At 40.8% G+C, this 16,523-nt stretch overlaps 1 protein-coding gene across 4 annotated transcripts in view; it reads left to right on the forward strand.

The window, feature by feature from the left end:
- The window catches only part of ppp1r9a (protein phosphatase 1, regulatory subunit 9A), a 62,543-nt gene that overhangs the window by 26,645 nt on the left and 19,375 nt on the right, over positions 1-16,523 (forward strand). For all 4 annotated transcript variants that reach the window (XM_033636960.2, XM_033636962.2, XM_033636963.2 and 1 more), the window contains exons 6-7: positions 6,743-6,878; positions 15,629-15,781. In XM_033636960.2, the coding sequence (XP_033492851.1) occupies positions 6,743-6,878; positions 15,629-15,781 (289 nt within the window). The remainder of the gene's footprint in view (positions 1-6,742; positions 6,879-15,628; positions 15,782-16,523) is intronic.

Genomic DNA, 16,523 nt, shown 5'->3' on the forward strand with positions numbered 1-16,523 from the left:
ATTTTTTTCAGAGAAAGTTTGGGGTTGAGGGAAAGTTTTTTACCCGGGTAATTTTGGTGGAAACGCGCCGAGGCTTTTCAAAATCACAGGTAAATGATAAAAGTTCCTGTGGTGGAAAATGGGCTATTAATGGCGTCATCCTCAGCTGAGCTGTAACGTTAGCTAGCTCCGAGCTGCTAGGTGAGCTCGCAGTAGTTCCATTATATTTGAGAGAAGGCGGACATCTATACGGTGGACCAAAACAATCTAGACTGATAAAAAAGCACTACAGGTAAGAGGAAAAATATTAACTGTCCCTTTAAAGTACTTAAACAATACTGCTACTTAGTTAAGAAACTTTAAACATGGACTCCACAGAAAGAGGACAGAGTGATGTCAGTGACTCCATTACTATTAAAAGAGTAAAATTTAATTCAAGAAATCAATCAGAACAGGGTCCATTACATTGAACACAAGTTAAATGATGGTTCTGCAACATCAGTTTAATCTTGAATATAAAATTAGTTGTTAAGATTTAGTGCTTGTTTATATTTATTTTTTAATTTTATTAGTTTTTTTATTGCATACACACATAAGATTTGTACGTTTTCACTTGCTGATGAGGATCTTTGGATTACCATAAGATTATAGAAGTGTGTCAAGCAGCTATCAGCCCCAAGAAGCAGACGTACCCTCGTACAGCATCAGACATAATTACTAACAAACCGAAGCCTCTTAAAAATTCCTTTTAAATACAGCAATGGTGAGTGAGGACAGCCTTCACTTTTCACTACCCCTGCATGGTACGACTCTGGATGCTGCTCGTCCTGCTGTCATGGTGCAGAAGCTGCAAAAACAGCCGCTTAAGCAGCCATGCTCGGTGAGATTTTGTTTGGCAGGCCCCTCTGCGCCATTACCATATCTGAGATAGTTGAAGATGTGGGAACACAATATGTGACAAAAGTCTGGTACGTTTGACAGTCGAACGGTTTCTGGCAGGGGTCCGCTTAGAGCAGTGGGGAGCAGACAGCACAAACACACACACACACACACACACACACACAGCATGGCAGGAAGGCTTTGATTTGGAAAGCCAGTGCTGTCCTTGGCAGTGTTGTTAGCCTGCCATCTTTCGCTTTCAATCGGTTCTTGTGGTGTGGTATGTTTTACTGTTGTCCTTTCTATTTCTGTTTTACCATCATCTGCTGTTGAGTATTTCTTGTCATCCTTTCTTACTCCTCTTTTTACTCTCTCATCTTTTATGCTGTTTTCACCTCTTTGCATTCTCAGGAGGTCTTGTTTACTAAATCAAGCTTCAGTATGTCTAAATGAATTGTACCACCTATCCATACATCCATCCATACACACACATCGCACATGGACAGCCGTTATATTTCTGGTAAATGATCCAAAAGCATCACTGCGGTTTCCAGCCCCTCTGGTCACTGTGTTCCCTCTGGGAGTTGTGGAAAGATAGATGTGTGTGTGGAGAGTACAGTTCCCAGGGAAAAGCTGGTAGCTGAACAAAGACATGTCAAACAGTATCAGAACAGACTGTCGACTGGAAAGATGCTGTTTGCTGAACTAATATTGACAATGGGGGTTTTCCACATACCAGGATGTGGCACTATAGATGAGGCAACCTTGAAAAGATCCATCTATCACCTGTCCATCTATCTAGCAAGTATGAATAGTTTAAAGTGAGCAGTGCAGAAAGCTTTATAGTCCCATATGCCTTTTGATTAAAAGGCTTATAGACTTATAATGAATTACTCAAAAAACAGAGGACATGTTAAGATTTCTGATCTTATACCGTATGGAGAATGCACCACTGTGACAATCTTACAGCGAATTGTGATGATAATTACACCCACTGCTATTTCTCATCATATCATCAGACCTATTTTCAATCTTCTCTCCCTCTCTGCTCTCTCACTATTTCAGTCTTCCTCCATCATGTCTCACCCACTCACTCCTCCTCCTTGGTAAATCCTTCTCTCGCTGTCTGATCACCAGAGGTTTTATGGCCAACTGTCCTAGATTTGCCATTTTAGCTATATTTAACCCTGACTTCCAGCAGCTTGTCCTCCAGGTTGAAGTCAGAAGTTCCCCCCAGTGTGAGAGTGTAAAACACAGCTTTAAAGGCCCTGTCATATAGATCACCTGTAGGGATACACAAGAGAAATATGCACTTGTTAAGATGGTATGAAAAATAGACTGCATATGGAAGACACTGCTAAATTTGGATCTGAATTTAGTTTACGTGGTTTAATGCATCTTTGTTGGCTGTAGGTGCTCAGACTATTTGTGTGAGTGATAATAACATAATAGGGAGCAACAATACGTCTAAATCGATCGAGTGAAACATCGGTATCGTCACCTATAAGATATGCTTTTATTTTGAAATTTGCATGGCACATCTGTCACCATATCCGCCCACGCACATCTCTTTTCTAAACATTCAAACAGCGCTAGCCGCCTAGCGCCCAGCAGACAGTGGCAGGCAGCCAAGAAAAAGAGAAAGAGGATATTCACTGATTTCGTCCCATGTCGATCGCTGGACCCTGAATTGAACTGAATCAAAATTGTATCGTGGCAGTGATGCGTGCAAATGTCATATCTTACAAAGAGTCAGTGTTTTGTATCATGATAAAACTTTGATTTACACCCCCATAACATAGTAATCTAGAAATCCTAAAAGGCCAAGCACTGTTACATTTTGCGACACAAATATGTGTTTAATTTAATTATATGCAACTCCTTCTGTTGATTGTCCTTTCCAGTTTTAAACAATAAGGTTTGCAATATTCTATCTGTCTTTTATTGTCAACAAATGCCAGAAAAATCCAACCAAAAATCACTGTAATTGATTCTTCTAAATAAGAATTTCCCAGAACCTGCTTGTTCCTTTGTGTCGCAGAGCTCCACTGTTGTCCAAAAGCTATGACAAGCACATAAATGAGATGTCATTTATTCAGAGTCATGCAAATACAGCATCCTACTCCTGTAAATTCTGACTAGTGCACGAAATGCGTATTAGTACGCAGCTGAAAATAGTCCCCAGCAAATGCACTACTTACTCATTTATTTACTAAAAACAGTGCCCAGCTGTTTTAGGAATCTACTTAGTCTTTTTTACATGTCTGTGGCGGCAACAGCCATGGCTGTAGATATTATGTCTTAGGGTTGTCCAACAGTAATTCTAGTTTGAAAAATGAAACTATATATTAACAGGATTTTTTTTTTTTTTTTTTTTTTTTTTTTTTTTTTTTTTTGGTTACATCTCAAATGCAACAAATGGGGCTGAGTGCCACAGACCGGAGTCATAAATGATGACAGAAGGACTTTACTTCTTATAATGGGATTTATCAAAAAATATAAAAAGAAATACAGAATAAAACCATCATCATACTTTAATGTATTTTATATTTATTTTATTTATTTAGCCTTTATTTAACCAGGAAGTCCCATTGAGGTTGAAAATGTTCTCTTTTACAGGAGAGACCTGGCCAGGGTAGCAACCAATCAAAACACATTTACATGCATCAACATATAAAACAAAAATCCACAATTAAACTAACAACTATTCAAACATAGTGGCCTCTCAAGAAAAACAAGCCAGGTCTCCATCACCACATTCTTTATAATGCCCTTAAATTCATTGATGGATATAAGTATTATTAATTTTAGATCTTTCTGAAGATTGTTTCTTGTCCACGGCGCAGAGTAGGAAAATGCAGTTTTCCCCAGATCTGTTAAAACCCAGGGAACATTAAAAAGCAACCACTTGGAGGAGTGTAGCTGGTAACTACAAGAGCTGACACACACAAGGGAGCAGTCGAAAGTTTGCCCAATATTGCTTTATAGATATGAGTATACCAGTGCTGTTGTCTGCAAGTGGTCAATGACATCCAACCCACCAAATCATAAAGAATGCAGTGATTAGTAAGTGATTTTGCGCTTATAATAAAACTTAGAGATGCATGGTACAACCATGAGATGTTTAAATGTATTAATGGACTATGGTAAACTTCCCTCTGTCTTTCCAGCGCCCAGATCTCCCTGCTTCTCTCACAGATCAGACCCGCTGAATGACACGGTTCGCATCATGTGACAACTTTAAACCAAGATTTTGTTGCTCTATTGCCTATTTTTTGCCTAACTTGTATTTGAAAACATATTTTAGTGCACTTTTTGATTGAATTACTAAAATTTGTGAACAGGAAACAGGCGCCATAAAAGAAAGTATTGCTGATAAAATTTTAACCAAATTGCTTTTACTGCATTGCTGAATTCTTGCCTAAAATGTTTTCAGAAGCATATTTTAGCTTATTGTTTGACTATAATTCAAAAACGTTTGTTATTAGCTGGCTGACATATTTTTCCCTGTGTCAAAACGCATCACGTCATTAAACCAATAGGAGTGTTTACTGGTCCGGTACGTGCGGGGTATTCTGATGATTGTAGATTTTCTATCTCTTAAGAAAAAGGAAAAGACCAGCAGTGATAATACTTCTTTAACTATCATAACAACCTACAGAAAGATTAACAAAAGAGAAAATCTCTTCATGTCGTATCTGATATGTGTGAACCTGCACTGACACCCTTAAATTCCTGTCAGCCCAGTGCTATCTAATGGGGAAGACTCATATTCTGTTCTCCCAGCATTACTTCGGTCTTCTTTCCTTCCTACACCCGGGCCTCCTTTTTCACCCATCCCTTCAACTTCCTGCACCAAACTGTACGTTAAACAAGAGCCATGTCTGTATTAATTGGAGTAAATGAGATCAGTAGTGAAGGTTTTGGCAGTTGAGCTGAAGCAGCACTGTGTGGCAGCCCCAGAGCAGTGGGAGGTAAGGAGGAACCAAGACAGGCTCCCCATGCGTGAGGAGAAAGGCTGTTTCCAGGTCAGCTGCTCCTCAGACCTCCCTGCTGTCCAAAGGCTTGTTCCAGTACAGTACTTAGCTTAGCCACTCTCCCTTTCCCTTTTTCTTTTCTTTTTTTTTTAACTTTCTATCTCTGTCCTGCCCTTCAGTTGTTCCTTCACATGTAGATCAAATACGCCTCTCCGCTGAAGCGTAAGGCCTTTTCTACATCGCCTTTAGAAATATATGAAAGAGCTCTGGGTAGCTGAATTCACTTGATTAGGCCCTATCTCGAATCCACTCTCTCTCTCTCTTTCCTTCTGTCTGTTTCTCTCCCTCACTGTAACACACTTATCTAACACACTTATATGTACATGTACAGTAGATAGGAACCCTTAACACACACACACAGTTACAGGGTCTCTGCTGGGTTAACAGTAATAATGGAGGTAAGAGTAAATCATTTATTTATGGTTATGTAAACTATTTGCTCTTCAATCTAAGATGACTATATCCTTCTTTGCCCCATCATACGACAAATATAACACACACACAATTTATCAGGGAGGCAGGTTATATTTGGGACAAACTTTTGTGCCGCACACCGGCAACAGTTGTGGCCGGAAGCACCCATCAGCTTTGTCGGACAACAAGGTAGCTTTCATTAGCTTTGTTAATATTCTTCTACATTCATATGCAGATATCTGCGTATAAAGGTAAGCTGAAATGACTGGCGCTCAGCGGAGGAAGTCTTAGCCCTGATACACACTAGCTACTTCAGATCAGCCCTCACACCCCAGAGGTTTTAGCATCATCAGATGATAGCCGATGGGTTCTGAGATTGCATGTCATATCTCAGGAACAGAAAGGGAGACATTTGGTCTGACACTAAAGTGGTGACACTAATCCTGAGTGTCCACCTTGAAACTGTACTGATTGTATTGATCCTCTGTGCTGAAGATGTGTGTGAGGAATGCACGTTACAGGTTCTTTGCAGCATTGTGGCTACATATGAGTCTGAACAGGCGTGAATGTAAACTATAACTTGACTGGTTGGCAGAGGCATACAACTGCATTTGTGCTCTTTCTCCTTTTTTTCCTCACTTTGTCTACATGTTAATGTGATATGTGTTGTTGGTAGGTCCCATGTGTGATTGCTGTAGCTAGTCGTCAGTAGCTCTGAGGCACAGCCTGTGGCTTTCTCCATTTAGTTCACTGCCAGGCTAATAACAGGCTGCCTGGCTGAGCTGACTGTCTTCTCATATTATTATGTGTGTCCCGTCTCCCCGCCCTGCCCTGATACGTCAGCAGATATCGCTGTCATTGCTTTGTGGCTGTGGGCCTCTGCTGCCCTCACATAGTGACTGCTGTGGTCAGTTCACTGTATAAATACACACCACGAGAAAAAGACACAAGAAATTGGAGCAAAAATTCAGTAAATATGCTTATATGTGCCGTAAAAAGGAAATAGCATCAGGTGTAATGTGCAGTGACTCTGCATGTCTTCAAAAAATCATGTTGATAAAAATAAAGTTGTTATCTGTCATATTTTTAAACTTATTTTTGACATTATAAGATTAATCGTTGCCTTAAACAAATGGGAGATCCTTTAGAATTTGTGATATTTTTTATACTAGCATTTATCAGAGACTACATTTCCCATAAGCCCATTCACTTCCTATTTTAACCCTTTACTATAGAGGCAATTTTTGGGGGGGGGGAAGGAGGAGCTATTGACACTAAAATGCAGCCTAAAGACATGTAATTAATATTTTCCACAACTATACTTAAAACATTATTGGTTATTCATTAATTGAAAATTCTCATGTAAATGTAGTTTTTGTCGTGTAATCACAGGCTGTTGACAGGACTGTCTATAACAGGGCGTGTCGTTGCAGGTTTGTGATTGGCCGAGAGCGTCCGGGTCAGCAGAGTGAGGTGGCCACGCTCATCCAGCAGACCCTGGAGCAAGAGAGGAGGCAGAGAGAGCTGTTGGAGCAGCAGTACGCCCACTATGACGCTGATGATGACGAGGTAATGACCACACACAACCCTGGTCACTATACAAGTCGCTATAGCCCTGATTATGCACACAAACATAAGAGATTATGTATGCTAGATTGTGAATGTTAAAATATATCCAGTGTGCACACAGGGTAAGCTGCCCTCTTTAGTAAAAGCAACATTATCTCATATAAATAAAGCTCATTATATCTACATTTGTTTGAAGTTCATCCGTTGTCAGTACACAGCTCTTACACATGACTCTATATTAGAAAATTGAGGCTTCTAGTTGTCACTTAATGTAAATCAGCTCTCTCGTCATGACAGCTGACTTGAAGTTTTAGCTTATTAACTCCATAAAACTGACTGACAGTGGGCTTTGATGCTGGCACACAAAACGCTCTTCTCTCGCAGACACACACACACTAAGAGGATGCCATGTGAGCTTCAGTCCTAGAAAGCATCACTCAGCGTTTCCCCCTCTCCACTGCTTACTCACAGCACGTTTAATCCACCAGACACTGAGCTCATGACCGGGCAACTCATGCTATGTGCGTATGTGTGTGCCCTGGAGACACACGTGCGTGTAGACACACTCACACTGTATATACACATGTAATCACACACTAAAGGAGCATAAATCAATGCATAGTGCACCCTGGCTTACACACAGGAACAGCTGCACTCATGCGTGGATTTACATGCAGACACACACACTCACTGGAGCATTTCTTTCCTCCTCTTTTGCTGTCTTCATCAGTGTTGTTTGAAGTATTTCATTTCCTGGTGGACTGAGAGCCGTCATGCATAAGAAACTCCTCACCAGGCCCCCAGAAGCTGATTCCAGTGCTCCCATAATCACAGCCTCATACACATGTAACACTGTCAGCTCCTATTAAAGCTCCTAGAGAGAGCTGAGGATTCAGCCGTAAACAAAAGTGTCACTGGGCAGAGTCCGATTTAAAGGTCCAGTGTGTAGGATTTCACATAATAAGCACATTTTCATTTGTGTCTAATCACCTGAAAATAGGAATCGTTGTGTTTTATTCACGTTAGAATGAACGGATTATATTCACAAGGGGAGGAAGCAGGTCCTTGTCTGTGGAGATTGCAGTGTTGCACTGCCGTAATTCTACAGTGGTCCAAAACAGACAGACTAAACACTGGCTCTAGATAGGGCCATTCAGGTTTTCACATCAGCCACTGTATTTAGCAGCCCCTCTGTGACAAGAGCACAGGGAAAACACTGATTTTTTTTTAACATGGAAGTGCTTTATTCAGTGTTTTTCCCAGTTTACATCATCGGGTCCATTAGTTTTAGAGGAGAAGAGATCTCTGTGGATAATTCAGCTCCTGGTAACAATTTCCTGAACATCTGAGAGCACACATTAGCAGCCCATCTGCAATGTACCAAATAGTGTTGGAGAAACACTGGTGTGTAACGTGAAACTGCTTGATTCAGTGGGAGTTTTTTGTTTAGTCTAAATCACTGGGTCTGTTTGTTTTGGAGAGGAAGATAACACTGGACTTGCTTGCGTTTCTTGAAGGCGTTTCGCTTCTCATCCAAGATGCTTCTTCAGTTCTAACTGAGTGGTGCGGAGTCGCAGGCTTTGAACTCAGTGTGGGTGTGAACCCTTACAGTATCGTAGAGGTCACATGTGAATTGTTGACCCACCTGGCCATCATGTGTGTTGACACACAGTATGGAGCCTGCGACTCTGCACCAGTCATTTAGAACTGAAGACGCTTCTTGGATAAGAGGCAAAACATCTTCAAGAAACGCAAGCGAGTCCAGTTGCCTACGATAGAGCACTTATGATTACCATGACCTCAGTGGCGGCTGCTGGTCTTTCAAACAGGGGAAGCTCACTTTAAGTTTACATCATAAAATTTGTCATATTGTAGCGAGGCAGAAGGCAAAAGGAACATTTAATTGAAGCCGTTTTTCAACCACACTCATGCCAAAGATCCACAGCAAAACACACCTCAAAGATTTTCAGGTGGGGTTAAACACCTGAACTGTGTCTAAAACGGTGAAAATGAGCTATATGGCTTATGGAAATGAGGAACTACGGACGGCACTCTGTCAGAAGAGTCCACTTGCCGATGCCAGTGTGTATTTCCAAAGCACTGTCAATCACAAAGGCGTTCAGCCTTTTAGACAATTCCTCCTATCATCAAGCAAACACCGAGTGTCCTCTCCCGCCCACCGCTCCATTAGGTCCCAGGGAAGCTGAGCCTCCCTGGAAGTGACGATTTTGTTGCATTTATCCTATGACCGTCTTGCTTTGCTGCATGAAAAAAACCTGCTCATCGCTGTCTCATAGGAATGCTTGGAGGCTCTGCGTCCACTGTGCTGACACGGGAATGTATGACAGGGAGGTCGCGTTTGAAAACTGGTGATTAACAGCTGACGTTTGTACATCATAGTCATGATGTGAAACGCATCCTAGCGCACGTTTAATGCAATGTAAATTCTTATTTTAATGTAAATTCAATAGTGCATATTTGACCATTTCTTCTATGAAATTTTAGGAGAAGTTCAGCCTCCCTTGTTGTCTCAGAGCAATCGCCCCTGCATGACCTGGATGACTGAGAATCTTCACAGACAGTGAACACTGAAAGGAATTCTAACTGGGAGAAATTTCAGCTGGTTGTAATGTGCGATACTCACCGCTACATGCCACTAACTCTCCCTGAATTTTACACTCTGTTACATTAAGCACACAAGAAACCCTGCTGTCCGTCATACTTTAAGATCTGGAGTGTATAATGAAAATCAAAGTAAACTTAGCAGCAAGAGAGCAACTTAATTGAAGAAACACCCTGTGCCACAGATCCCCTGGAAGAAGACATGAAAATAAGGATGGTGATTGTATTAAAATTGTTAATCCGTACATAGATTACTACCGGCTGTAAAAATACACTTGAAATCTGTCTCTGCCAAGCACCAAGTCATCCATAACTCCCTACGTCACCGCCGATAGGGTAAACAGTTACAAAACCATTACAGAGATCTATGGGGCAATAAAAGGAACTCATCAATATTAATATCTCTATAAATATTAGAACGAATTCTCACCGGGGGGGTTATTTCTCACTCTTGAGTGCTGCCTGGGTTGATCTGACAGACAGCTCTTTATTGGTGCTGGGGCTTTTTTCCCAAGAGGGAGGGACGCTCCTCCAGTTAGAAATAGATATCACACACATGTCAGCCCATTGGTGTGTTTGATTATGTGTAATCAAACACACATGCGTGGCCATCTGTCAGCAGTTAATTGTGACCACACGCATGAAAAAAGCATGGAGAGAGAGACGCATGCTAGAAAATATGTAAGACTAAGTTCTCATATTCACTTTTATTGCTACTTTTTCTGACGTGGTTGTAAATTAAAATAATTGGAATCTGTTATTTGGACAAAACAAGCAATTTGAAGACATCGCCTTGGGCTCTGGGAGATTGCGGTTGCCATTTTTGTGTTTTATAATGTTTGATAAACAGTAATAGTCTACACAGTAGTCATTCATGACAATAATTATTAGTTGCTGCTCTTGACACAGATACTTGCTTTTTCTTTCCCCCAATTATGTACAGTAGAAACAAATGTTAATAAACAGAATAAAAAGCACATTGTTTAACTGAAGTCAACAAAAAGTAACACATCAATCAAGAGTGAATAAAAGCATCTGATTTGCATCACTGTGCTGACAGATCTATTCATGTCAGCGCCAACTGGAAGACACGTTAACACACACACACATACCATGTTTACATCATACAGAATAAATGGTACAGACCGTTTGCAGAATTGTTAGTGTGACTTGGGTTTCATATTCTTGAACATTGGATTTTGGCTGATGTAAGGCATTCATTAGTGGATAACCACAACAATTGTGCATTTTATGAGAACAGCATGAAATTTCTACAAAGTGCACACCATGATGTTTATTTTCAGATGTGTAGGGACGTTGGATCTGACCTCTGAGCGCCATGAGAGGTTAAATCCAAGATGGCCACCAGTTCACTGGGTCTGATGTTCAAATGCATTAAATTTGACACCAAACTGTGTAGAAAAACATTTACGGTGTCATTTCCAACTTATTTCAGGGTGGCTATTAATTTGGTAATGCTTCTGAGTTCGCCAGAGCTCAATAAAATGAAGATCTGTGGTAAAAATGTGGACCTATTTTATGGTTTTTATAACAGGTGGTTCAGGTACAGGAAAGAACTATGTAATCAGAGTGCTACTGTATGAGGCAGCGAGGTTACTATTGACACTGTGTTGTTACCCTGAGGACATTTGTGTATTGTTCACTGTTCCGACTGCCATTGCACACAATTGACATGCTTCAGTTTTTCATAATACACTTGGCACAGACATGAAATTACCCCACACACCTTTGTGTGGGGAAAAGATCAGTAGCATGCCAAATACAGTAATCAGCAAATGTTAATAATTTATTAGATATTCATAGTTAATCATTAACTGATGACATATATTCATTGCAGATAAAGGCAGATCAAGTGTGGTTGCTGTTGGAGATTTTTTCCAGCTGGCTCTAGTAAAAGGGAAGTTATTGTATGTTGACGATGTGGGTGTTTACCTGTGGTGTAACGTATTTAAAGTTGTCGAGTTAAAGACTATTGTTAGGCAGGAAGATGCTGTGTTTGCAGAGTTATTAAATATACCGAGGACACATTCAAAAGGAACGCCATTGTAAGCAAGTTATGTAGATTTGTTAAAGAGGCGTGAAAGACAGTTCACCTTTGTACATATGCCCTACGAATGCTCAAGTTAAAATAAACCTTATGGTAAATATTAATGACGCTATGTCATGCTTTTCTTATAAACTGCACAATTGTTACAATGTGAGGGCTTATCCACTGTACTATTGCACCAATAGTACACCAATTTAGCACCAATTCAGACATATATGAGCTTTCACAAAAGAACTGAGCTTCCCATTTGTAATGACGACTTAAATGTTGATGTGAATGGTACATACAATTTGTAAACTGCTAACTATTAACATTGTTTTTTTAGTTTATTGACTTGAATGCAAAGTATGTGATTTCTGCCGCTAGAGGTCACAAAAACAAAATAATACAAATTTTGGTGATGTCATGAAGTAGTGAGGGATCATGGGACTTGGGGTCTTCATTCTTGAACAACCACCATCACTGATGAAAATCTATCGAACATTACTCGGGCAAAAATCATGTAGTTGTCACTACAAATTAGCCACAGAGACCAAAAATGTTTTTTTGCACCAGGTTGTAAACATGTTTATTTCTGCTGTAAAGTTGGGCATTTTAAGGTGGTGGTCTTCTGGGATTAACTCACTTTTGAAGCCAGCCTCAAGTGTCAACTAGAAGAACTGCAGTTTTAGCACTTCCATTTTCAGCCCGGGAAGTTGCCTCTTGCGACTACCCATACAGCTACTGTAGCTAATGTTATGTGATGTAACCCAGTGCTGTTATCCATGGTCAGAACAAGTCACACAATAGCACAAAAACATTCATTTTAAACAGCAGTAGACCAGCAACTCCCGTGTTGTGTGAGGTAAAATTAGTGTTTTGTCAAATGAGTCTGGTGGCTTTGAAGAGAGCAATATAACGGCTTCAGCTGGGTAATCAATCAAGCATATTTAGCCACCTAAAAACAAGCTACATCAGTTTAAGTTTACGCTATATTTAAAATACTTTGACCGCTTTATCTGCCGTCGGACAGCCCTTTCTGAAGCTGTTATCTATGCTCTCTTCAAAGCCACCAGACTCCTTTGACAAAAACAGTCATTTTACATTGCAGAACACGGGAGTTGCTGGTTCCCTGCTGCCTTGATCAGTTATTTTTTACAACTTTAGGTAATTATATTAAAACATTAGGTCCCATAGAACAATATTTCATATACAGTACAATTATATCAGTGCATACACAGTCTCTCTCACACACACATACACACACTAAGACAAAACTGTGCACAGTGGCGCAAGTACACTCTTCCTCCAGTCAAAGAAGCAGTCATTGCTGTTTTCTCCAGTGAGTGACAGTCATTATGCCAACATCACACTCATATCAGACATTCATAGTGCAGATCATGGCGTGCTGAGCACCCTCTAAACAACAGCAACATTTCTCCTTAAATCGTCCCCTCCTCTCCGCCTGATTCCTCATGCATGTGGTGGGAGGTGAAGCATTTATCATATGCAAATTGGTGTTTGACTGCCCTGCCATGTGTTCAGTGGTTAACTCCACCTTCAGTGAATGGGACCTTAATGTAGGATGCTGGTACCATGGCAACAAGCTAGCCTATTATGGAAATGGAACTCTATGTCGGCCATGCATGCAAACAAATCAGGACCGAGCTGTGTTATCTGGGTGGGAGATAGATGGAGGGAAGTGCAGGAAACGAGATGAGGAGATATAGGCCAAGATGATGAGAGAGGAGATGAGACTGTGTGTGTGTGTGTGTGTGTGTGTGTGTGTGTGCTACATGTGTAACGAGGGAGAGAGAGATTTTAGATAGACCAGACAAGATAGAGATATAGAGAAAGACAAAGTAATAGAAGAATTGAAGTGCAGAATAGATAAGGGATACTTCAATTGTCTTCACTGTAAAGCAATTAATTTGTACTTATCTTTTTTGAATATTTACACGTTGATAATAAAACCTATTATCAACTTGACTGATAGGAAAAGAGAAAGCTGGATAGGATAGGATAGGGGATAGATGTTTTAACATACAGTAATAGCTGCAATGGAAATATGAGGCTCTGTTGGTCATCAGCCAAAGAGTGAATCAACCGATCCACTTAGATCCAATGGGAGAAAAGAAAAACTGCCTGGAAAACATGCAGCGTAATGGCCTGCATTAATGTCACTCCACAAATCGTCGACAAATAGTGACTTAGAAGAGATTTTTTTTGTAAATCCCAGAAATCACTAACATCTTCAATTAGCTCCATAAGGTAGAGACACTATTACGCTCTCAGTCCTCATAAGTTTGAACAAGCAATGTCTTATCACATGAGGCGAGATGGTGACTAATGTCTAAAAATAATAAAAAGTGACACTCAGATTTGTCCAGTACAACTTATCCTCTGGCTTATTTTTATAGAAATGACACTCATGGCCGACCAGGCTGTCAAGCCAGTTTATTTTTGACAAACTTTTGGCCAACTAAATGGGTTACCTAAATCTTATATAACTCTTAGCATTAAAATAGCATTAGGCTACTTATGCAAAATAGAAAGTGGAGGGGAAAAAGGATGGCATGAGGTAGAAATGGGTAGGAGTTTCTGGAAGTGCTTGACATGCAATATTATGCACTCTGAGTGGTGTGGCTTTGAGGAGAGATGGGAGGTAAGACAGATGAAAGAAGACAGACAGAAAGAGGGAGGTAACAGATGCTGGGTGGTTGTTCAGTTCAGGCTGTTTTGCAGCCTGTTGACACTGTGTATAAGGCACGTTTGACATATCTCCACTTCCTCCAGTTGTACAAAAAATGAAGTCAAAATTTTCCCTGATACAGGTGCTGCCATCTTGCGCTGGTGACGTCATTTGGAGACAGATGCTGTGTCTCAAATCGCATACTTCTGTACTACTTACACTTAATATTTTGAGTGCATGAGTGCGTTCACACTGAGAAGTACGGAAAAATGCAGTGCACTATGAGTACCCGCATGGTGCACTCAAAACGGTCAAGAAGGTGAGTGTGGAACTATGGACACTTCTCGCCCTCCATTGTCGCCATCTTGGCTAGGTAGGGGAAGAGGAGGGACCACGTTTCAAACTGGAAATGGCGGCCGAGGACTGTGCGACCATTACCGTCGCTGCATCGTACAAATACATGTGTTTTTGCACTAAGCACCACTATACTGTTGTCGGGTATAAGCCAGCAGTATGTTAACTGGGTTAATTTAGCAGTCTTTAATGATTTGGTACTGCGAACAGTAACGCAAATGCTAATGCTAGTTTGCTAACTAGCTAATTTGTGATCGTCATTTCCAGTAAGTGCACAAAGGCAGTGTTTGGTTTGAGACAACACTACCCTGTCGAAATTTGTGCACTACGCCAATAAGTACATAGTGCACATAGTATACTACATAGAAGTGTACTGACACGATTTGAGACACAGCAAGAGTCTGTGCATGAGGAATCAGGAAGTGCAGCTGTGGTATCGAGTTCCCGTCCATACTCCCATCTGACCCAGTTTGATTTTTTAGTCTGGCCCATGTCCCATCTGCTAACATACACAGAGCAGGTTTTTGACCTATACTGCAGCCAGCCACCAGGGGGCGATCAAGATATTTTGGCTTCACTTTTGGGCATCCGTCATGCTGTCCATTTTTATATAGGCTACACTCATTGAGGCAGAGTGTCCTCTGGCCCTCAGTCAGATCCACCTTACACTCGTCCAAAAATGGTCACTGCTGGCTCCAAAAACCAAGATGGCGATGGCCCAAATGCTGAAAACAAGAGTCCACAAACCAGTAAGAGTGACCAGTGACATCACAGTGGCTGCATCCTAATCCAAACAAAGATGGTAGCCAGTTATCACACATTTTCTTACTGAATTTGCACAACTTCTTTACAGTATTTTATATTTTCATACAAAATTACATGTTAATATTTTGACTGTCATGTCCGGCTACCTGTAATAGGACATACAAGAGAAACTAGATGAAACTAGACTTACATCTGTGCACTGTGCTGTTTGTATGAAGTGTAGCTGCAGAAACACAGACTACTCAACTGACTTTGCATTTCCTGTTACAGCAGACAGGAGAGTACGCTACAGACGACGAGGAGGCAGGGACAACAGTGGCAGGCGAGGACAAGAGCATCGAGGTGTTTGACTTGCCAGAATCGGAGGACATCTTGTCTCCCTCGGAACTGGACGCCACTAAACTCTACCAGAAGTTCAGAGAGGTAAACTCAGATACTTTCTCATCTGTAGTTTAATCCCTAGTCTTGAATATGTGATAATAATGGGAGCCCACCACATTTTTCCCTGTCAGTGCTTTGAAGAATACATTTCAAAGAATAAATACACCCACACACTCACTAGAATAACGTACCCACAGAAAAGAAGGTAATTCAATTAAACAACAAAAGATACCAACACAATGGAGTCTAGCACTCCTGCTTTACTTGGCAGAGTTATATTCTTTTGTCGAGATCTAAGATCCGCTTACTCTCTCTAATTCCTAATCTGGATGATTAGAGCATGAATACAAAAGCGATGTAAGACCTATGCTCATTACATCTCTAATTACCCATGTTTAGTTAAAACCCACAGATGAGAAGAGGGAGCTAACACTTTAAACCTGTATTTGAATCGATTTGTATCCTGATCTTGGCAACTCTTAAAAAGCCTGGCCTCTGAGAATAGAAGCACATTTTGTTGAACTTTTGCCTCCATTGCTTTCAATGAACTCCCCTTAAAAACCACAGCGATAAAAACGGAACATGAATTCACTGGCTGTTAACACGTTTCTGGTTTTTTTTTATGCTGCCGAGAAGCCGCTAATATTGATTGAGCACTCCAGCGCTGTTTTTGGCATCGCTTGAGCCTTTCTGTAGACCGCCAGAATAGCTGTATGACACATTTAACAAATGGCTTCAGCTGCACTGCAGGCACCTCAGGGGGATATTAAGTGAAACTATAATG

Source organism: Epinephelus lanceolatus, chromosome 16 (assembly GCF_041903045.1).
Source record: "Epinephelus lanceolatus isolate andai-2023 chromosome 16, ASM4190304v1, whole genome shotgun sequence".
Lineage (NCBI taxonomy): Eukaryota > Metazoa > Chordata > Actinopteri > Perciformes > Serranidae > Epinephelus > Epinephelus lanceolatus.